Source organism: Rattus norvegicus, chromosome 4, assembly GCF_036323735.1.
Source record: "Rattus norvegicus strain BN/NHsdMcwi chromosome 4, GRCr8, whole genome shotgun sequence".
NCBI lineage: Eukaryota > Metazoa > Chordata > Mammalia > Rodentia > Muridae > Rattus > Rattus norvegicus.
In genome coordinates, this window is record NC_086022.1 from 155,543,315 (window position 1) to 155,565,699 (window position 22,385).

Sequence of the window (22,385 nt, forward strand, 5' to 3'; positions counted from 1 at the left end):
GTACTCTTGATGTCCCTGCTTTGGTGAGGTAGAGGAATCAGGGTTCAAGGGTAGCCTAGGCTCCATTGGACCCTGTCTTAAAAGAGTAAAACCATGAGGCTGAGGAGACAAGTTAGCTGGTAAAATGCTCTCCACGAGGGCAGGGGGGTCTGCGTGCATGCGTGCATTATCCGTGTATAGACAGGTGCGGTGGCACAGATCTGAATTCCCAGTATAAGAGGATGAAGATAGCAGGCTCCCTGAGACAGGCAGTCCAGCCAACGGGGAGCTCCAGGTTCAGTTGAGAGAGCCTGTCTAATAGAGATAAGGTGGGAAGGTGGGGGCGCGGGGGTTGAGGAGCTGGCAAAGCAGTGAAGAGCGAGTGCTGCTCTTGCTGAGGACCTGGGTTTGAGTCTCAGTATCCACTTGGTGGCTTACAACCATCTGCAGCTCCCAAGCACTTAGGTGGTTACACATTCATATAAACTAAATAAATCTAAAAGTCTACTTGAAAAGCAAAGCAACTGGGGATGGTGCCCAATGTCAACCTCTGACCTCCATGTGCACCCATACACATGGTTACCTACATACATGTAAACTCTCACTCATGTGCCCCCTCACGTGCACACATGAACACATAACACACACACACACACACACACACACACACACACACACACACACAAAAGAGAAATCCCATAAACGACTGTTTGTTATTGTGTTGTTTTCAACACTGAGGATCAAATCCAGGGTCTTGTGTATGCTAAGCATGGTCTGTTATTGTTCTACATCTTCAGAGCCCCAAAACCAGTTTACATTGTTCTCTTGCATAGAAGTCAAATCCAGTGGCTTCCTGGGATGTTTCAGGGCAAGCTCTGAACTGGACAGCAAAGGCCTTGAATATGCTGGTCTCTTCCACCACAACCAACAAAAATACGCCTGACCCCTCGTTCTGAACTCCCTGGCTGTTTATATATTGCACCTCGTTGCTTCTGCCCCATGTCCAGCAGGCACAGTGTCCTTCAAGATCCAGTGGGGTCCTGGCTGACTGGCTGGCTGGCTGGCTGGCGTGTTCTGACGTCTGAGTTCAGTGTGGACAGCCTTCAGTATGTCCTTAGTACACCCTGCCTACATGGAGATGCTAATCCCCGACTTAGTGCTTGCTTCTTTGTTAGACTTTAATTGCAGGAGTACGTGAGCGCTGTTTTACTGAGCTCCGTAACTCTAAATCCAGAGCTGAGTACTCTGAGGAGCAGAGAAAAAACCTTGGGCCAGGCAGTAGTGACCTGTGCCTTCGCTCCTCCTCAGGAGACAGAGGTAGGTGTAACTCTGAGTTTGAGGCCAATCTACTTCACAGAATGAGTTCCGGGACATCTAAGGCCACACAGAGGAACCTTGTTCTGAAAAACAAAGGAAACAAACTAAAAAGCTCGAAGGAACGGTTTAGCTTTTGCTTGGCTTGATTTCACCGTGGCTCAGCCCTGCTTTGGGTGCTAGGACCCCAATAATGAACAGTTCCAGGATGGGTTGGGGTGTCCGTGATAGAACACGGAAGTGGGTAAAGCCTGCTGCTCAGTCTCTAGCACTGCAGAAAGAGACCAAACAGAATACCGGAGCAAAGCCTGGCTCTGAACAAACAAATACCACACAAGGGAACTTGGAGGAAGAGGCGCCTTTAGGATGGCAATGACTAGAATCCTCTCAGCTCAGCAGACAGAAAGGGAATAAGACATTTTCTTCTTGCTTTTATTCTTCCCTTGAGGCAGGGTTGCAGATAGCCTGGGCTAGTTTTAGACTTGCTTTCTAGGCAAAGCTGGCCTTGAACTTCTGACTCCCCCAACTTCTACCTGCCCTGTGCTGCCACCTTCCCCAAGCTGAGATTACAGTGACTGCATTCAGTTTTATGGGGTTCAGGAGATCAAACCCAGGTTTTCCTGAATGCTGGGCAAGCAATCGGAGCTGTAGCCTCAGACCCCTTCTCCTGCTCTTCAAGGAAAGACAGGTGAGCTGAATTTGCAACCAAGCAGATTACTGTTTGGACGATTAGAAGCCTTTGGCTCCTGCAGTCGTGACTTTCCATCATGGTAACACAAAGATTGGGTGATGCCTCTGTGGATGGGAGGCTGACCTTTCAGGCATCCATAGGATGAGGTCAGAATTCGTGCCAAAATGTCGTTCCATTCAAAGCCCCTCCCCACTTCCTATAAACATACCTAAAAGCTACAGTCAGAGGCAGCTTGCTTCAGCTTCCTGGCCCAGCACTAAGATCCAGACAGAGTCTAGTTCCAAGGATGAGGAAAGAGAAGACAGTTGGATTCCTCATCTTGGGATCGGAGTAACAGAATTTCCAGCAGTTTCGAATCATCCTTTTCTCTCAAAACTGTCAGTTGATTGGAAACCACCAACAAGGAGTAAATGAATCTAGTGTTGATTTAATCCACTGCATCACATCATTTTCTAGTTCTTGTAGCCACTGACAGGCAGTGTGACACAGGAAACTGGCCAAGTGTTTGCTACGACTGCAACCGCAGGCGGGGATTCTCTGGTGCTGAAGCCCAGTGCACACCAGCCAATGAACCATGCAAGGTTTCTTTCTTGCCTTGGTTCTTCTCTGTTTGTTTGGTGTTTTGGGTATTTTGTTTGTTCGTCTGTCTGTTTTGTTTTGTTTTTGTTTTTGTTTTGTTTTGAGACAGGGTTCCTCTGTGTAGCTCTGGCTGTCCTGGACCTTGGTCTGCAGACCAAGCTGTAGACCAGGCTGGCCTAGAACTCAGAGCTCCACCTGCCTCTGCCTCCCCAGTGCTAGGATTAAAGGCCTGTGCTGCCGCCGCCACCTGGCTTCTTGCCTTGCTTTCAGAACAAAAACAAAATAAACAAACAAACAAAAATGTTCATTTGTTGATATCAGTGATTTCCTGTAGATTTCTGCCCTACCACTGTTCTTTCTACGTTTGTTTTCTTATTTATTTGTAGAGGTGTTTTGTCCGCTTGTGATCAGGGCACTACTCTCATACCTGGTGCCCACACAGGCCAGAGGAGCACTGGAGCTCCCTGGAACTCAAGTCACAGTTGTGAAGCTGTGATTTGGGTGCTGGGGATTGAGGCCTGGTTCCCAGGCAGAGCAGCCAGTGCTCTTACCTGACCGCTGAGCCATCTCTCCAGCCCTATGTTTTTTAAAATCACATTCGGAACACGTACTCTGCTACTAGTCTCCCTCTCTCCTCAATGGATAGTTTGTAGAAGTCGCTCAGTTCTCTCCTTCCAGTATACGGGTTCAAACTCAGATAATCAGGATTTGGGAAAAGCGTCTTTTTTAGTTTTGTTTGTTTTTATTTTCGAGACAGGATTTCTTTGGGTCGCCTTGGCTGTCCCAGAACTCACTCTGTAGACCAGGCTGGGCTCAAAATCACAGAATGGCCTGCCTCTGTCTTTTGTTTACCTAGTCTATTGAGCAATCACTCATGACCCTACCAGTGCCTTGCTTGGATGACTCTAACGGCATTGGCCTCAGGCAGGAGTGCCACCAGGAGATGCTACTCTGTGCCTTTTGTTCCGGGGTGTGAGGAATATACAGACACTCTGCTTTGGTGAATAGACGGGCGATATTGTTATGTTTTATTTTATTTATTTTTATGTGTGTATTTGCCTGCTTGGATGCATGTGTGTCACATGTATGCTCTGTGCTTGAAGAGGCCAGAATAAGGCTTAGGCTTCCCTGGAACTGAAGGTTACAGGACATTGTGAGCCCCCATGTGGTGCTGGGGACCAAATATAGGTTCTCCACAAGAGCAGCAAATGTTCTTAATCACCGAGTCATCTTCCCTAATGCCATGGATGTACTTTTTTTTTTTTGAAGTTTACCATCCAACTTTTACCTGGAAAGATTGGCTGTAAAATTAGATTTCAGATGCACTCATGGGATGTGTTCGAAAGGCCAAGGGTGAGCTGGCAGTATTTCCTAATACTTGAGTGCTTGCCTGGCATGCTCAGAGTTCTGGGTTCCGCCACAGACACGCAGGGGTGGGGTCAGGGGTGGGAACCAAGGGGACACAATTGACACCCCAGACAGATATTTTCAGAGTTCTTTTTTTTTTTTTGGTTCTTTTTTTCGGAGCTGGGGACCGAACCCAGGGCCTTGCGCTTCCTAGGTAAGCACTCTACCACTGAGCTAAATCCCCAGCCCCATTTTCAGAGTTCTTAACTTTAGTAGCAAGTGCAGTGTCTGCAAATTTGTGTTTTCCAAAATTAATGAAAACATTTGATAATTAATCCCAGCACTTGCAGAGGCAGAGGCAGAGGCAGGAGGCAGGAGGCAGGAGGCAGGAGGCAGGAGGCAGGAGGCAGGAGGCAGGAGGCAGGAGGCAGGAGGCAGGAGGCAGGAGGCAGGAGGCAGGAGGCAGGAGGCAGGAGGCAGGAGGCAGGAGGGAGGCAGGAGGCAGGAGGCAGGAGGCAGGAGGCAGGAGGCAGAGGCAGAAAGGATCTCTGAGTTCGAGGTGGGCCTGCTCTACAAAGTGAATTCTAGGACAGCCAAGGCTATATGGAGAAACCCTGTCTTGAAAAAAAAAAACCACACACACACACAATTGTAATAATAAAACAAAAAATAAAAATAATGAAACGGTGCAGGACGGATGGCTTATCAGTTAAGAACACTTGCTGCTCTTGGAGAAGACACAGGTTCAATTTTTAACACCCACATAATAGCTTATAAACATCTATCACTCTAGTTCCAGTGTATCTCATTCCCTTTTGCCCTCTGTGGGCATCAGGCATGCACATAGTACACATGTATATGTGGATAAACACTCATACCCATAAAATAAAAATAATTTTTTTGAGACAGGAATTCTCTGTGTAACAGAACTCTGAACCTTGGCTCTATTGGAACTTGACTTGTAGACCAGATTGACCTCTAACTCATAGCAATCCACCTGTCTCTTTCTCCCAAGTGCTTGGCTTAAAGGCGCATGCCACCGCACCCAACTTAAAGTAAATAAATCTAAAAAATTAGAGGGGCTGGAGAGATGGCTCAGCAGTCAGGAGCACGGACTCCTGGTCCAGAGGACTGGGATTCAATTCCCAGCACTGATATGGTGGTTTACAACTTTCTGTAACTCTAGCTGCAGGGGACGTGACACCCTTATGTAGGCATACATGCAGGCAAAACACCACCACACATAAAAGTAAATAAATGTTAAAAAAAAAAAAGAATAAAACAAAAATGAGTTAGAAATAGGCAATGGTGGCGCACATCTTTAATCTCAGCACTCAGAAGGCAGAGGCAGGCGGATTTCTATAAATTGGCAGCCAGCCTGGTCTACAGAGAGAGTCTCAGCACCGCCAGGGCTATACAGAGAACCACCCCCTCACCATAAAATTATTTAGTTGCTATCTCATAACTGGAATTTGCTATGGCTATAAATTGTAGTGTAAATATCTGATATTTAACTCCTATGAATGGGTCATTTGACCCTTAGAAGGGTCGCGACCCACAGGTTGAGAACCACTGCCCCTGGAGGGGGCGTCTGACACCTCTGTTATCTGAAGACATGGGCACAAACCCCACGGGTCCATGCACAAGTGCACGTGCACAATTTTAAAAAGTAAATGTTTAGAAAAAAAAAGAAATATTTCTTTTTATATGACATAAAGAGAAACTAAAGTATTTACCTAGCGTGCAAAGACTGGGTCAAACAGTAGCCCTGGAGAAACAATGATCGCACTTGTTTCCCTTTACAGCTGCGTTCTCCTTCGCTTTTGTTTCAGTGGTAAGACATTACCCAAAACCAATCTGAGGAGGAAATGACTTATTTGGCTAAGAGATTACACTGAGGCTTCCAAGGGCAACCTGGAGCAGGAACTGAAGCAGGGGCCGTAAAGAAACGTTGCTGACTTTTGCCTTGCTCCCAGGCCTTGCTAAGTTTGCTCTCTTAGACAACCCAGGACTACGAGACCACCCAGGCTTGGCATTACACACAGGGACTGGGTCCACCTACATTAATCAATGATGAAGCAAATGGCCCCCCCGGCGGGGCATCGTGTCCAACTACTTTAACCTCAGCTCTTGAGAGAGGCAGAGGCAAGAGGATCTCTGTCAGCTCAAGGCCAGCTTGGAATACTTGGAATTCTTGTCTCAAAAAAGAAGAAAACAAACAAACAAACAAACAAACAAAACCCCACAGGCCAGTCTGGTGGAAGAAATCCCTCTTTGCCTCTTTCCGCAACTACAGTTTGTGTCAGGTTGACAAAAAGTAGCACACATTGTGATAGTAAATAAGTTGGGCGTGAATAGTGGTAATATTTAACTAGTGAGAAACTTCAATATAACATCTAAGCCCACATTCTTTGCTAAAATTAGAGCCCACCCCATCTCTCTGTCTCTCTATCTCTGTCTGTCTCTGTGTGTCTTTCTCTCCTCTCTGAATAGTCAAGTGGATTTCTCCCCACTTCAAACTTACCTCTGGGGGATGGAGAGATGACTCAGTGGTGAAGACCTCTCCCTGCTCTACCAAGAGCTCTATTAGGGCAGTGTTTCTCAACCTGTGGGTCTCACCCTCTTTGTGGGGGATTGTCGAAGGACCCTTTTACAGGGGTTCCCTAAAAACACAAGTATTTATGTTACAGTTCACAACAGCAAAATTGCAGTTACAAAGGTGGGAGTGAACATTTTTTTTGGTTGTCAGTCACCACGACATGAGGAACTGTATTAAAGGGCTACAGCATTAGGAAGGCTGAGAGCCGCTGAGCTAGAGAGATGTCGCAGCGGTTTGGAGGGGGGCTTGCTGCCCCTCAAAGGACCCAGCTTCAGTTCCCAGCACCCACACTGTGATTCATAACAGCACGGCATCACAGACACTGGCGCACGTGAGGCAGACATTTTTACAAATGTACAGTATGTATATATGGAGATAGACATATAGATACAATGAACCTTCCCCTGCATACCAACCTTTTGAACTCATCCCTAGAAAGAACAACTCTTTACTCCTCTCTTTCCTTTTGGTTTTGTTTGCTTTTTTTTTTTTTTTTTTTTTTTTTTTAAAGATAGGCTCTCATCATTGGAATTTGAGATCCTCCTGCCTTAACCTAGATTACAGGCATGCTGCCACCTTTTCCCATTTACGCTGTGATGGAGACTGAATGTAGGACTGTATTCATGTTAAGGATTCACTCTACCAGTTGAACTATAGCCCCAACACTGGCGAGATTATTTCTTACGTCATCTGTAACTTTAGAACCACAAATACCAGAGATCAGAGTGTCCTCGGTGTTTATACTACACTACCAGTTCTACTATTTTATCAATTCAATTAGGAACTTCAATTCAATTCAAGGCCTGAGATAGAATTTTCTACCCAAATGTACATTTCAGCCTTGAATGAAAACACATCAGGAAAACTTGGGCCTGGCTAAGGCGTTTGAGGCAAAATGTATTCGACCCTGGACGCTTCTTCAACCAAAGTAATGTGACCTTTAAACCGAGTAGGGATGATCTGAGGCCAAAGGAATGACACAAGGAGCTAAAATAATTAAAAGGAAAGTTGAAGAAATTAAGAATCGCAGCTCCTTTGAGAAGAGATTAAGGGGAGAGCTCATTAAGATTCACCAGCTTCTGAATGGCACTGGGAATTGAGATGCTGCAAAGCTGTTTGACCTGGTGTCAAGAACAAGAGGAGATGTCACAATGAGATAGGCACAGGCTGGGAGACTCCAGGAATTCAGTGAGGAATTTTGGATCAGGGAAGCACGAACAGAGACTAAGTAACCCAGGGCGGTTGAGGCTGGCTTTCAGAGGCAGCTTGTGGAAGAGAATGTAGCAGGCAACGAAATCTGACAAGGATTCTCTTTTATTCTTCTTCGGTGTTGTGAGTGTGGGGTGAAGGGCTTCATGCTTGCACTGAAGCCTTTCAGATGAGGATTTCAGTCTTGAGTCAAAGAGGGGGCACATGGAAGAAATGGATGTTCTCAACGCCCTTTTGCATCCCGTCCATCCAGTACTAAGTTCAACAACCTCTAAAATAATCTCTCACCGTGGGAGGTATGAAAGCCATGCGGGGTAGTGGAGGAGCCCTTGTCTAGCATCGCTGAGGTCCTTGACTCTCGCCCTAGCAGCATCTAAACAAAAGAAACTACTGTTGCCTGTCAGATACGACCCAGTCTGGGCCAGACATAGTGGTGTACACCTTTAGTCCCAGCACTCTGGAGGCAGAAGCAGACAGATCTCTGAGTTTGAGGCTAGCCTGGTCTACAGAGTGAGTTCCAGGACAGACAGCACTACACAGAGAAACCCTGTTTAGAAAAAGCAGAAGCAAAAAAGAGAGACCATGTCTGCAAAAGAAAAAGTCTTGGGGCTGAAGAGATAATTCAATGGTTAAGAGTACTGTACTGGGGCTGGAGAGATGGCTCACTGGTTAAGGGCACCGACCTGCTCTTCCAGAGGTCCTGAGTTCGATTCCCAGCAACCACATGGTAGCTCATAACCATCCCTCTTCTGGTGTGTCTGAAGACAGCTACAGTGTATTCATATAAATAAGATAAATCTTAAAAAAAAAAAAAAAGAGTACTGTACTGGCTGCTCTTCCAGAGGACCCAAGTTCAATTCCCATCACCTACACGACCATCTATAACTCCAGTTCCAGGGTTCTGATATCTGACACAGACATACATATAGGTGAAACCCCAATGATCATAAAATAAAAATAAATTATATATGTATACATACATACACACATATATATGTGTATATATATAGCACATACATACAATTACACACATACATATGATGTGGCCCACTCTGGCCCAGATTGTTGTAGCCTGAGCCCAGAATGCAGGAATAACTCCAGTGCACAACAGATGCCTGTGTATGGAAGGCAGCATGAACCAGAAGTCATTGTCTACCAGGGCAGGAGGATTGTTTTATTCTGTTTTGTTTGAAGAAGTTTTACCATTTAATGAACCTTCCTGTGTGATTTCAGGCAGACAGGGCACCTGGGCCTATCAGCCCTCCTACCTTTCTCCATGCTTCTGCTAAAGAATTTGGCCGTTTGTTTATTTGTTTGTGTTTTGAGACAGGGTTTCTCTGTGTAGCCCTGGCTGTCCTGGAACTCAGTCTGTAGACCAGGCTGGCCTCAAATGCAGAGATCTGCCTGCCTCTGCTTCTCGAGTGCTAGTAGTGTTAAAGGTGGTGCCATCATGAGCTGAGTTTAGCTTTCTTGATGATAAGCTGTGCTATGCAGCTCTTGTTTCCCCAGAATGCCGGAGCAGTTTGATCTCACCAAACCAGAGATGGGAGCCACTTGTTCACCGCAGCATTTACCATCTCTGCTCACTGACCAGCGTCCACAGCTTACTAGGGCTGTAGACTGAAAGCATGGCCTCGCACATGACAGCCCCTACATTTTTTTTTCCACCTAAACTTCCTGCTACTTTCAAAATGATTTGTCATCTCTCTTCAAGTCAGTGAAATTAGGCTAAGTTGGAGACCACCCTGGTGTGTAATACTCTGTACGAAGAACTGCTCCCACATAACAACCACATCAAACCAACCAACCAACCAACCAACCAACCACCAACCAACCAACCAACTAACCAACCAACCAACCAACCAAACAAACAAACAAAAAACCCCAAATAACACAAAAGTTCAAGACCATGTTTAGCTACATAGAGTTTCTGTCTGCTCTGTAAGTAAGTAAGTAAGTAAGTAAGTAAGTAAGTAAATATATAGGGGAATGTGTTACCCAGGACTCAGTGTTTTTTCTCAAGCTGGATGACCTGAGTTCAATCCCCTGGACTTGCATGGTGGAAGGAGAGAACGGATGTCTTTAAGTTGTCCTCTGCCTCCATGCACATGTATGCCCACATATGTTTACTTACACACACACACACACACACACACACACACACACACACACACAATTTAAAAAAAAAACAAACCTCAGAGAGATAAACTTGGAGATGGTGCATAGATGAGGAAATGAGATTTAGTTCATGTGTAGGTCAGACTTGCCCAGTTTTGACAAGGCTTTTGGGCTTCCTTTTCTCTTTCATTTTAAGGACAGGATCTCAGGTCATCCAGAGAGACCTGGAATTTACTATGTAGTTGATAGCGATTTTGAACTTCTGATCCTTGTACCTCCACTTCCCAAATGCTGGGATTATAGTAGTATACCACCACTCCCAGCTAAAGAAGGGAAGACATTTTTTTTCCCTGAGATGGGTTTCACTATGTAGCCTTAGTTATCCAGGAGTTCCTCACCAGGTCAACCAGGTTGGTCTTGAAAGCATAGAGTTACCTGTTGCCTGTTGTGTAACTGGTTCCTTAGAGATTGAAGCATTCCATCCTGTAGCTCCTTAATCAGAAAGGTAAACAACTCAAAAGAGCTTCAGGAAGTCCCTAAAACTAACCAGATTTACTAGGCCTCTCCCTGCTAGAGTAAGCACTAAAGGCTGAGAACTATTCTCAGCAGATCAAAGCTAAGCCGCCAGGAAGACTCTGAGAGCAGACAGTCGCCTGGGAGAAATAGAAACTAGCTGAGCTGTCTGGAAGAGGTTTAGTCCAACTGAGGTCCCTAGAAAGGACACTCTCCACCCTGGTGAGCTGTGGGCAGGTTCCCAGCTTTGGAGCTCTTACCTGTGTTGAGGTAGGCTTTGGCGATGCAGCTGTCTTTGAGTCATTCTCTTGTAACCCCCCACCTACATTCCTATAAGCAACCCCAATAAAACTCATTGGTTCAAGTTGGCCTTTGGTGGTGTCCGTACTTCTGTCTGCTGTGGGCACCTTATCTGGGGTAAGTAGACATGTGTACTGCATCTCCCCAGGAAAAGTTTTGTCGTACACCACTTCCTGCCTCTGCCTCCCAGGTTTTAGAATTAAAGGCATGCACACTAAAGGCCTGAACCACTATGGTACACACCTTTAATTCCAGCATTCGGGACGCAGAGGCAGGCAAATCTTTGTGAGTTTGAGCCCAGCCTGGTCTACAGAGTGAGTTCCAGGATAGCCAGAGTTACATAGACAAACCCTGTTTCCGAAAACAAAACAAAACACAAAACCAAAGAAAGATAAACAACAACAACAAAACAACAAAAACACGTACCACCAACATCAGTCAGAAAAGGAAAAATTAATTAAAAAATTATATAATTATTATAAAAATTGCTGGGTGCAGTGACATTTGCCTTTAATGCCGGCACATAAGATTCAGAGGCAGGTGGACTTCTGTGAGTTCAAGGCCAGCCTGGTTTATAGAGTGAGTTCCAGGACAGCCAAGGCTGTTACACATAGAAACCCTGTCTTGAAAAACAACACAGACACACACAAAATAAATTAAAAAAAAAAAGTAAAGGTGGTTATTAGTAAGGCTTTCTGGTTTTTGGAGTGTCAATGTGGTAACCTAACCTAAAGTCTGGTAGGCAAGCATTGTGCTTTTGGCCTATATCCTTATAGCCAGGGTTTGAGACAGTGTCTTACGATATAGCTCTGGTTGGTCTGCAGCTCACTGTGTAGACCAGGCTAGCCTCAAAAATCTGGCCGCCTCTACCTCCCAAGTACTGGGATTAAAGTCATGTGTCACCATGTCCAGTAACCTTAGTTTTCAAGTTCCTGGTCTTTAATATTGAATGTAAGCATCCAGGTAGCATATGACAAAATGACCCCAGAGCTGGGAGAGAAGTAGGAAGTTCGCTGAGAAAGGCTTGGGACCTATCTGGTTGTGAGTGTGTGGTTTCCATGACTGAGAGTGGAAAGGTAGTGGAAGGCAGCAGGCAGGCTGTAAGCTCAGCCTTGCTCTGTCTTGTGGTATAGGCCATTATATAGATGGTCATTACACAGTCGTTGAGTATCAGGGGAGATTTCCCCAAGTCTATTCGGGAAGAAGAGACAACCCTAAGGACAAGAGTCAGGTAACTGCACGATCCGTTATGGAAAGACACAGGGCTGGCCAATTCAGTCATACAATGTGCAGTCTCTTATGTAAGCGTACATGGTGATGGCCCTGAATTAGGGTGTTTCAGCAGCGTTGCATCAAGGAAGTGAGCTCTGACCACTCCTGTTAGGAGTCAAGTTGTAAGGAGTATTTCTGGGCCATTGAACAGTGTGATCAAAAGGGGAGCCGGCAATCCATCTGTTTGGAGGCAGGAGAGGATTCCTGGTGGAATTGGGTGGAGGTGTTAGTGACAGGAAAGACTAATGAGGCAGTGAAAGCCAGGGTTTGGCAGGTCTTCAGTGAGCATCTACCAGAGTTGGAACTTCCAGTGATCAAAAGCTCGTCATTGACTGTTGCTTTTCTGTATTGTGCATATGTGTGGTATTGTATGCAATGTATTACTATGAACGCATGCTACAGCTCGTGGGTGGAGGTCAGAGGACACAGGTTTCATGGTTTCCTCCTTCTGTTTTTGTTTAACTTTTAATGTTATTATGTCTGTGTCCCACTTGAATGCCTGATGCTTAGAGGAACTGCATCTCCTGTTAGTGGAGTTACAGGCTGTGAGCTGCATGTGAGAATCGAACCTGGGTCACATGAAAACCAGGCTGGCCAGGCACTGCACAGAGATCTCTGCTTCTTGAGTGCTGGGTTCACCACAGCTGTCCTCCAACTCACTTTTTTTTTTTTTTATTAACTTGAGTATTTCTTATATACATTTCGAGTGTTATTCCCTTTCCCGGATTCCTGGCAAACATCCCCCTCCCCCCTCCCCTTCCTTATGGGTGTTCCCCTCCCCACCCTCCCCCCATTGCCGCCCTCCCCCCCAACAGTCTACTTCACTGGGGGTTCAGTCTTAGCAGGACCCAGGGCTTCCCCTTCCACTGGTGCTCTTACTAGGATATTCATTGCTCACCTTTGAGGTCAGAGTCCAAGGTCAGTCCATGTATAGTCTTTAGGTTCCAACTCACTTTTAAAGGCAAGGTCTCTTATAGTTTCTGGCTAGTTCTCCAGGCTAGCTGGCCCGGGGAGTGTCTGAGGAGTTCACAGTCTCCTCTCCTCTCACCTGGTTAAAGGATATAAACCACCACATCTGTGTTTTCCTTTTCCTTTTTGTTCCAGGGATCAAACTCAGGATGCCTGGTTTGCACAGCAGCGACATTTAACCACTAAGCCATCTCTGTCATATGATCAGCAAGTGAATGAGTAATGTGTCTGGGTTCAATGTAATTTTAAAAAAAATTTGGCAGTGCTGGGGGACTGAACTCACGGCTAGGCAAGAACTCTGCTACAAAACTACAACTTGGCCTGGCTGTGCTGACACATGCCTTTGATCCCAGTACTTGGGAAAGACAGAGGTAGGCTGATTTCTATGAGTTTGAGCCAGCCTCTTCTACAGTGAAACACGTCTTAAAAGTCCAAAACAAAAACAAAACAAAGACTACACCCTGTAGCCTTTCAGTTAAATTGTTTTTATTTATTCACTTTCCATTCCAGTCGCTGCCTACCTCCTTAAGTTTATACTATTATTATTTTTATTAATTGTTGGGATTCCAACCTGGGACAAGCAGCTGAGTTGCGTATTTGTATTTAACATATCAAAGTGGATCTGACCTCTAGGTTCTCCCAGCATCCCTCAGAACCTACCTGGCATACCCCTGCCCTCTGCCCTGAACTTCCCAGCCTAGGGACTGGGCTTCCCCTCCCCCAGAAGCTCTCCCCTATATAGTCCAGACATTTTGGTCTGTCCTTGCCTTCTCTTTCCCTCTCTCTGCATTTTCTCTCTCTTTTCTCTCTTTGTCTTTCCACTCTCCTTTGTCTCCCCCAATGGCAACTTCCCTGGCCTCCTTCCTTGGGACCAGTGAACCCACCAGTGTGACTTCCCAATAAACCTGTCTTTTATACTCTAACCTAGCTTGAATTGGCTCATTTCACTAGTGGAGAATAACTTATCATTATTATTCTTCAGACAGGGTTTCACTGTGAGAACCTCATTTTGTAGACCAGGCTGGCCTGGAATTTAGAGAAATCTGCTGCCTCTGCCTCCCAAATGCTTGGATTAGATGAGTGCATTACTATGCCTGCCCTGACTCTAAAAAAAAAAGAAAAAAAAAGTTCGTGTGTGTGCCTGAATGTGTCTATCTGCACCACATGCATGCAGAAGACCTGGGCAGTCAGAAGAGGCATCGATCGTCTGGAATTGGAGTTTTAGGTGGTTGTGAGCCCTATGTGGGTGCTGGGAACCCTGAGCCCAGGTCTTCTGCAGTATAGCAGTAAGCATTCTTTTATTCATTTTTTTGACAGGGTTTCTCTGTATAGCCCTGGCTGCCTTCAAACTTGCTCTGTAGACCGGGCTGGCTCCAAATTCACAGAGATCCACTTGTCTCCGTCTCCCTGGTATGCGGGATTAAAGTTGTATGTCACCATGCTTAGCTATTAACACTCTCTCTCTGTCTCTGTCTGTCTCTGTGTCTGTCTGTCTGTCTGCCTGCCTGCCACCCCTCTCAGATTGGGTCTCATGTATTTCAGTTTGTTCTAACATTGCCAATTCTGTGACTCTGCCTTCCAAGTACTAGAAATCTAAGTGTATGTCATGATACTAAACACAAATTTAAAATATAAAGACGCTAGCCTGGCTTCATTTTAAAAATGAAAGTCACCTGTATTGGCACACCCTGTGTTGGCACACCCTAGTAGGTTTTGTTGAAGGAAGCAGAGGCAGGAGGATCACCAGTTTGAGGCCAGCTTGGGCTCCACATATTTAGCAGGGTATGGTGGTACACACCTTAGTCTCAAGACTCAGGAGGCAGAGGCAGACAGATCTGTAAGTTTGAGGCAAGCCTGGTCTACAGAGTGTGTTCTAGGATAGCCAGGGCTACACAGAGAAACCCTGTCTTGAAAAAGTGAAAAACAGAGACACAAACACAGTGAAATGGTGGAGTGTGGACTTGTTAAACAGCCACAGACAGAAGACCTAAGCTAAATTCCCAGCATCTATTGGCAACTCACAACCATCTACAAATCAAGTTCCAAGGAATATGAAGCTCTCTTCTGATCTTGCTGCCTTCTGTTCTCCCATACATTCATACACACACTCACATATTCCCACATGCCCATGAACATACGTATGCTTAATTCTTGATTTGTTTTATGGGTGTGAGTGTTTTGCTGGCGTGTATGTAAGTGTACTATGTTCATGGTTGATATCCATGGAGGTGAGAAGAGAGTTGTTTCCCTGGGACTGGAGTTGTAGACAAATGTGAGCCACCACATAGGTGCTGAGAATTGAACTCAGGTCCCCTGAAAGCAGTTCTTTTTTTTTTTTTTTTGGTTCTTTTTTTCGGAGCTGGGGACCGAACCCAGGGCCTTGCGCTTCCTAGGTAAGCGCTCTACCACTGAGCTAAATCCCCAGCCCCAAGCAGTTCTTAACTAATGAAATTTATGTAAAGGTAGGCGGTCTGACCAGGCAAGGTTGTGTACACCTTTAATCCCAGCACTCAGGAGACTGAGGCAGGTAGATATTTTGAGTTTGAGGCTAGCCTGATCTTACATAGTGAGTTTAAAGATTGCTGGGAATACACAGTGAGCCTCTGCAGGTTAGGGGGTGGTGGTGGCGTGCGGTGCATAAAGAAGTGATTTATTACTTAGGGACGATAGCTGCTTGCCCAGAGAACCCAGGTTTGATTCTCAACACCCACACAGTGGATCGGAACCATTGGTAACTCCAGTTCCAGGGATCCCAAGGGCTTGGCTTCCAGGAAAACCAAGCACACACATGGTACATAGATAGTTGTAGGCAAAACACCCACACACAGAGTGACTTTTAAATATTAGGCTGGGTATGGTGACCCATGCCTTTAATCTTAGCACTTGAGAGGTAGTAGATAGAGTCTCACTGTTTAGAACAGGCTGGTCTTTGATTCATGTAGCTCAGGCTACCCTCAAACTTGTGGTCATCCCGCTTCATTCTCCTGATTACATGTATCCACCACAGCACGTGATCAGAGACAGCTTGCTGGAGTCAGTTCTCTCCTGCTAGATAAGACTCAGGTCAGCAGGCTTAGTGACAAGCATCCTCTCAGCCATCTTGTGGCCCTGTTTTGTTTTTGAAACCGAATCTTAGGGCTGGCGAGATGGCTCAGCAGTTAAGAGCACTGGCTGCTCTTCCAGAGGTCCTGAGTTCAATTCCCAGCAACCACATGGTGGCTCACAACCATCTGTAATGGGATCCGATGCCCTCTCTGGTGTGTCTGAAGACAGCTACAGTATGTTTACACAAAACAAATAAAACTTAGAAAAAGAAAAAGGAAAGAAAAACAGAATCTCATGTAGCCTTTATCTGGCTTTGTGTAGTAGAGACTAGACTTAAATTTGTGATTCTTGGGCCTTTGCCTCCCAAGTGCTTTTGTTTTCTATATGTGTGTGTGTACATGTGTGCCAAGAGACCCATATGGTGGTTGGTTCTCTTTCCACCATGTGGGTTCATGGGCTCAAACTCAGGTTGTCAGGCCTAATTTCCCCTTTAATGGAAAATCTCCAGGGAGAAGAGGTTATGTAAATAAAAGCTGTACAGAGAATAAAAGAATTATTTCCAGGTAGCATCAGGGTCACTGGAGGTTAAAGGCAGTGTTCTCGAGTAGAAAGGAACAAGACTGTGACACGGTGTAGGGAAGACGCTAACCCCAGTGATCTGAGAGAAAAGAATGGGCTAGGGGAACAATCCAAAAGGGCACTGAGTGGTTTAAGCATTCACATATTCGAATTCCCACAGGGGTCCTTATTCTAGATTCCAAATGATCCAGGAAACAGGTCTGAAGCAGGTAAGCACAAGGGAAAGGTGAGACTAGTGTTCAGAGCTGAGTCAAGGATCCAGGGCCAGCAAGTCCAGGAAGTGGCTGCTCAGCAGAAGTAAGTCTAGTCCATTTGGTCAGACGGAAGGCATTCTCAATTCTTTCACTTCTGGAGCCTGAGTGGAATCAGGACCGCAAGGGGAGGTTGAGGTGGAACTGTGCATGGTAAGGAAGGCAGCTAGAGGAAAGCAGGCTCATACTGCAGAGCCAGACTGAACCATAGCTGCATAATGGTAATAGTCTATGGCTGGTGTCACAGGAACTCATATGGGACACTCAAGTAGCACATGCCTCAGAGACAAATCCACCCAGAGGAAGGATGTTGTGACCATTTTGACTCCCTTAAGGGGCAGGGGTGGAGCACTTCCAGGCTCCCAACACTTTTCCTTCTCAGGACTTTTGGCAGCATGAGGAGGATGACCAGAGGAAGAGGTTACTAAGGGAGTGTGTAATGGGTATAACGTTCAATATCACAGTGATTAAGGAGGAGCCAAATCTCTCTTACCTTTCAGCTTCCTGGTATTGCTAGTATTAGGCTAGCTAGTAATGACAATTGAGATGGCCAGCTAAGAAAGTTAGATAATGATAAAAGATAAAGACAGAAATGAGATGATAGATGGGAGACCAGGGAGGAAGGATCGGTCAGAATGTAACGGATTTGACACGTGTTAAGAAATGCCACAGCACCCAGAGACTCGAGGCTGTAATACCAGCACCCCGGAAGCACAGGAAGAATTGGTTCAAGGCGTATAGAATGTTCGCTAGTCTGGGCTTTATGAAACCCCTTTCAAAGAAAAAAAGACGTGATACATGAAGAGCACAGCAGTTCAGGGAAAGCCAAACACGGAAGCTCGCGATCAGACATAGTTCCTTGAGTTTGAGGCTAGCTTGGGCTACAGAGTGAAACCTGGTCACAAAAAGGTTCCATAGAACATTCCAGGAGATTAGGAGATCTGTCGAATTCCACCTATTTATGAGGTATCTACAGAATAGCTGAATTTTGAAAACGTTAAAAAAAAAAAACTAAAAATCAGGGATAGATAGCGTTTAGGGGTTGCTAGCCTTCTACCTACGGGGCACTGTGAGGGAAGATGGAGTATCTTAAGATTAGTTGGCTCACAAAAGGCACACGTGGATGTAGCCTAAGAATTTTAGTGTTCTTAAGTGCTGCCTTACAAAGCCTCAAGAGGTCAGTTGTTAAAGTGATCAGAATAGGTGAGGGAGGAGGAACTCATCTATCTCACAAACTCCCTGGCTATTATTCTTTCCAGGGTTGTGCCTATCTAAATAGCCAAATTTGAGTGCACGTCAGAGGCAGCGTTTCTGGCAAAGTGGACTAAAGAGCCAGCCAGGACTCTGAGACTTGGGTAGAACTGTTCAAGCGCAATGACCGATACAAATAGACGACACTACAGAGTAGTTCTTCCAAACTTCTAGGCTGCTTTGGAGGTGATTCCCCCCTTCCGGTTTAGCAGAATTCCAACGTCCTAGATGGCAGTTAACATTGCTAAAGCCTCAGCACCCTCCTCTCAGAGCATATTCCCTTAGCCTGGGCAGGTCTCCACCCCCACCCGGACACACGTCCCAGAGTCTCCAGGCTCTTGCCCCATCCCCCCAGCCTCCTAGCCACATTGTGAGCACTCGCGCCCCGCAGCCGTGCTCGGGCGAGGGCAGTCACAGGGCTCAAAGCCAGTCCCCTCTAGGGCTGCTGCACGTGTCCGTTCCCTGGGGTGGGGGAAATTGCTCTTCCCGCTAGGCTGCTGATTGGTGCCTCCCCCCGTACTCCACCCTTCCCGCCACACTCTCCCCTCCATCCTACTTGGTTCCAGCCTAACCAGCCCCACCACCTCCATCCCTTGGAGGGGCGAGGCACTTTAGCGCTCCCTGAAGTACGGTTCTCAGATGGAATTAAAAAAAAAAAACCAAACCAAACCAAACCAAAACCAAAACAAGCGCTAAAGAACAGGTGGAAAGCGCGTCGTTTCCCCGGGCCTCCGGTTCCCAGCGTGGACGGCCCACTCGCTCTCCTGCACCGCCCTCCACGGCAGTAATAACTGAAATCCCACACGTGCGCACTCCCGGAGCTAGTCCCCAGCGAGAGCACCACCCCGCGGGCCCTTTAAAAGGACTCGACCACTGAGGCCACGTGGGGGTGGGAGAGACCCTTATTGTCTTCCGTCACCAAAGTCGCCCAACTCCCCGGCCCCAAACACCTGCACCTCAGAGCGCCGCTCCCACCCGCCCGCGGGCTGCGCGCGGGCCCCTCCGCGTCACGCGCAGCCCCTCCCGGGGCGCGGCCGGCCCGCTCCCCCTCCCCCTTCCTCAGTGCAGCTGTCCGCGCAGGGGTGGGGGCGGGGTTGTTGTTGTGGTGCGCGCCGGCCCCGCCCCCTCCTCGTGGGCGGCCCCTCCCCCAGGCTTCTGCCGGGCCCCCTCCCCACCCCCAGCCCCATCTGTTTTCCTCAGCGCTGAGTGGATTATATTGTATGGGATTGGGGGCGGCCGCACGGCCGCGGCGGGACGGGGCGAGCGCGCAGCCCCCGCCGGCTGCCCGAGCAGCGGCCGCTTCAGCGACTCGGCCCGCCGCCCCCCGCCCGGCGCGCCTCAGCTTGAGCTCACGCCGAGCGGCGGGAGCCGCCGCGCGCTGAGAGGCGCTGCCCGCGGCCGGAGTCCGAGCGAGCGAGCGAGCGAGCGAGAGGGCGGGCGAGCGAGCGCGGCGGGGAGATGTGCCCGGAGGAAGGCGGCGCGGCCGGGCTGGGCGAGCTCCGCTCCTGGTGGGAAGTCCCGGCCATCGCGCACTTCTGCTCGCTCTTTCGCACGGCGTTCCGCCTGCCGGACTTCGAGATCGAGGTGAGTAGCCGGCGCTGCGCCCTTTCTCCGCGCTTCTCTACGGGGAGTCGCGGGCCGCGGACTTGGCGCGGAGTGCGGCGGCGAGGGGCTCGGCGGCGGGCACGAGGCTGACGGCCGGCACGGGCTCCCCGCCGCCCCGCGCGTTCTCGCAGGCGGGGGTCGAGCCTGCTTTTGTCGGCGCGGGACCCGAGGGCTCTCCCGGGACTTCTCGGCCGGCCTGAGGGCGAGAGTGCGCGCGCGCTCCCCTCCGGAGCTCGGAGGCGGCGAGCAGCTGCTCAGGCGGGGACCGGGACGGGATGCGGGCTCACGCGCCGGGGGCCACAGCGGCCGGGCGGGAGCGGCCTTGGGCAGGGGCGGCGTTGCTCGGGAGACGCTCGCCCGGGTCGCACTTGGCCGACTTGCGGAGGCCCGTAACTCTCGGGCGCTTCGAGTCAACTTCGGGCGGGCGCAGATGGGGCCTGAGCTTGGGGCGTTCTCCTTGTGGGACCGCCCGTCGCTCACTGTCGCTCACCGTCGCTCGGGACGCCGAGGCTGTGGAGAGAAAGTTTTGGGGTTCTCCCCTTTTAAAAACAGCTCCTCTTCTGAGGAACGTGCAGCCTTTCGTATTCGGGGAGCTCTCTCTTCCAGTTCATTTCGCCACCATTATTCCCCCGGGCGAGCGAGGAGGAAAGAAATGGCTTTCTGGCCAGGCCGAAGGTGCTTTTTCAAGACCCGAGGCTTTGTGATAACTTGACTAAAATCGGAGGGTCCTAATGACAAGGACGGTGGCGGGAGTGTGGGAAACGGAATGTATAAGATGGTCCAAAGCAGCATCCCTGCTTTTATATTTGGAAGGAGTTGTGAAATATATGATTGGTTGGCAGGCTGAGTTGCTTTCTTTTATGGTAGTCTGTGGAGTGACTTAACCACCTTTTTTCCTTGGGACAAAGGTACACGGAACTGTTGTTGGTCAGTTACAGTTTTCAGTTTTGTGGATGCCTTTACAACTGAAATAATCAAAATTAAAATAATTTATTTGGGGATTCTGGCCATTGTGGTTGCCTCTCCACCCCCACGAATCTTGATTTTAATTTGTTGACTCCTGAGGTCTTTACTCACCTTTATTTTTAAGTCCGTTGTGTTTGCAGAAATATCACTTGCTTCTACTATGAATGAAGCGTGGGAACTTAACTCTTGTTGCAAAGTTAACGAAATTGGAAAACTAAAACGATCACAAGGGTTGGGACAGGAGAATGAAGAGGAATGTGGGCTGAGATTGGGGCTGTTCGTTGACTTTTGGAGGTATTTTAAAACAATGTGAAAAGGTTGGTAAGATTTTCCAGGTCCTGGGCATCTCCAGGGTTTAGGAAAATGTAACTTGGCAATTTAACGCAACCTCAAATCGTTTATTTACAAAGTTTGAATATGAATGTAACGAACACTTCTGTGATGAAATTTTGTAATGAAGTCGGACTACAAAGATTAACGATTTCAGGAATCGTAAAGGGGAAGAGATGATTAATGATTCTGATGTCCTGTGTTTCCTTTTAGTTAGTTTGAAATCTCGAGTAGTTTAATTAAATCCTGCTGTTCAAAATGGTGGCTGCCGTGTGTGTGTGTGTGTGTGTGTGTGTGTGTGTGTGTGTGTGTGTGTGTGGTGTTTCTTGTGACAGTTGCCATCTTGGGTGCTGATAAACTTGTCCCAATCCATTTTCTTTTAAGAGGAAGTAAGTTGATGTGTGGATTACAAATTGAGTGTATTTGAAAACGCTATTGTTGGAAAAAATGTCACTTTTCCAAGTTCTTATATTCCCATTTTGTTGATAAAAAGTAGAGGAAACTCATTTTGTCTTAATTATACTCAACATATTTAAAGTTAACCTCTAATTTCTATCCTTAAGTAGTAAACTTCAGGTTCTCAGTGTTTGTTGGCCTAATTCCTCTACTAAAAGTAAGCTGTTATTGTCCTTTACAGGGTGAATAATCAGGTCTACTTGACATGGTGTCTTTTAATTCTAGTGGTTAAGAAAAAATTATGCTGTGTGGGCGTGCATGCGTCAGGGAGTGCTTGTGGAGGCTCAGGACAATTTGAGGGAATTTGTTCTCTCCTTCCGTGGTGAGAGCCCCAGGAATCAAACTTGGGTGGTCAGGCTTAGCACCAGTTTCCTTCACAGGGAGCCATCTCTCCTAAGTGTTTCTAGAAAGATGCACTTTGTCACTTAAAGTGTGCTTGTTACTTGGAAAAACATTCAACACATTAATATCCTGATTCCAACATGTGCATACCTTAAATACTAACAACCCTTTCTCCCTTCTGCTATGGAGATGATCAATAAATGTGTAACAAATGATAATGATTTTCTCCTCCTGAATTTCCTATATTTTATTTAGTGTTTTGAGTAGTTACTGAAAGATGAAAAATATCTAGAATTCTAATTCTCTAAGAAATTTGACTTTGACCCATCAACAATGTAGAATTCCCCAAAGATGCCATCAGTAAATTTGTTTTTTTTCCCCCTTATGTGATTTGAAAAACATCAACTAGTTTATGGGTTAGGTCTTACAGAACAGTGTTAGACCTTGTCTTAAAGTAAAATATACCAGTACCAAGCTGTATGTACCTGGTAGGCACATGGAAAGACCACGTAGCCCTGGTTCCACTTGAAAAGCTAGAAATGAGGACTATAGATTACAAAATAGTCAAAGCTGGGCATCATTTGTTGAGGAAGACAGTTTTCGGTTGTGGAAAAGTATCTCAATTTACTCTGCTCTCCCAGGCTGAAATCTTTGGATTTATAGAACATTG

At 47.1% G+C, this 22,385-nt stretch overlaps 1 protein-coding gene across 7 annotated transcripts in view; it reads left to right on the forward strand.

Annotated features, from left to right (window-relative positions):
* Positions 1-19,261: 19,261 nt before the first annotated feature.
* Positions 19,262-22,385, forward strand: part of Cecr2 (CECR2, histone acetyl-lysine reader) — a 107,678-nt gene continuing 104,554 nt past the window's right edge. For 6 of the 7 annotated variants that reach the window (XM_008763251.4, XM_008763252.4, XM_039108208.2 and 3 more), the window contains exon 1: positions 19,262-19,600. In XM_008763251.4, coding sequence (XP_008761473.1) covers positions 19,475-19,600 — 126 coding nt within the window. In that variant the 5' untranslated portion in view covers positions 19,262-19,474. The remainder of the gene's footprint in view (positions 19,601-22,385) is intronic. The other variant, NM_001191977.1, reaches the window with a different exon arrangement.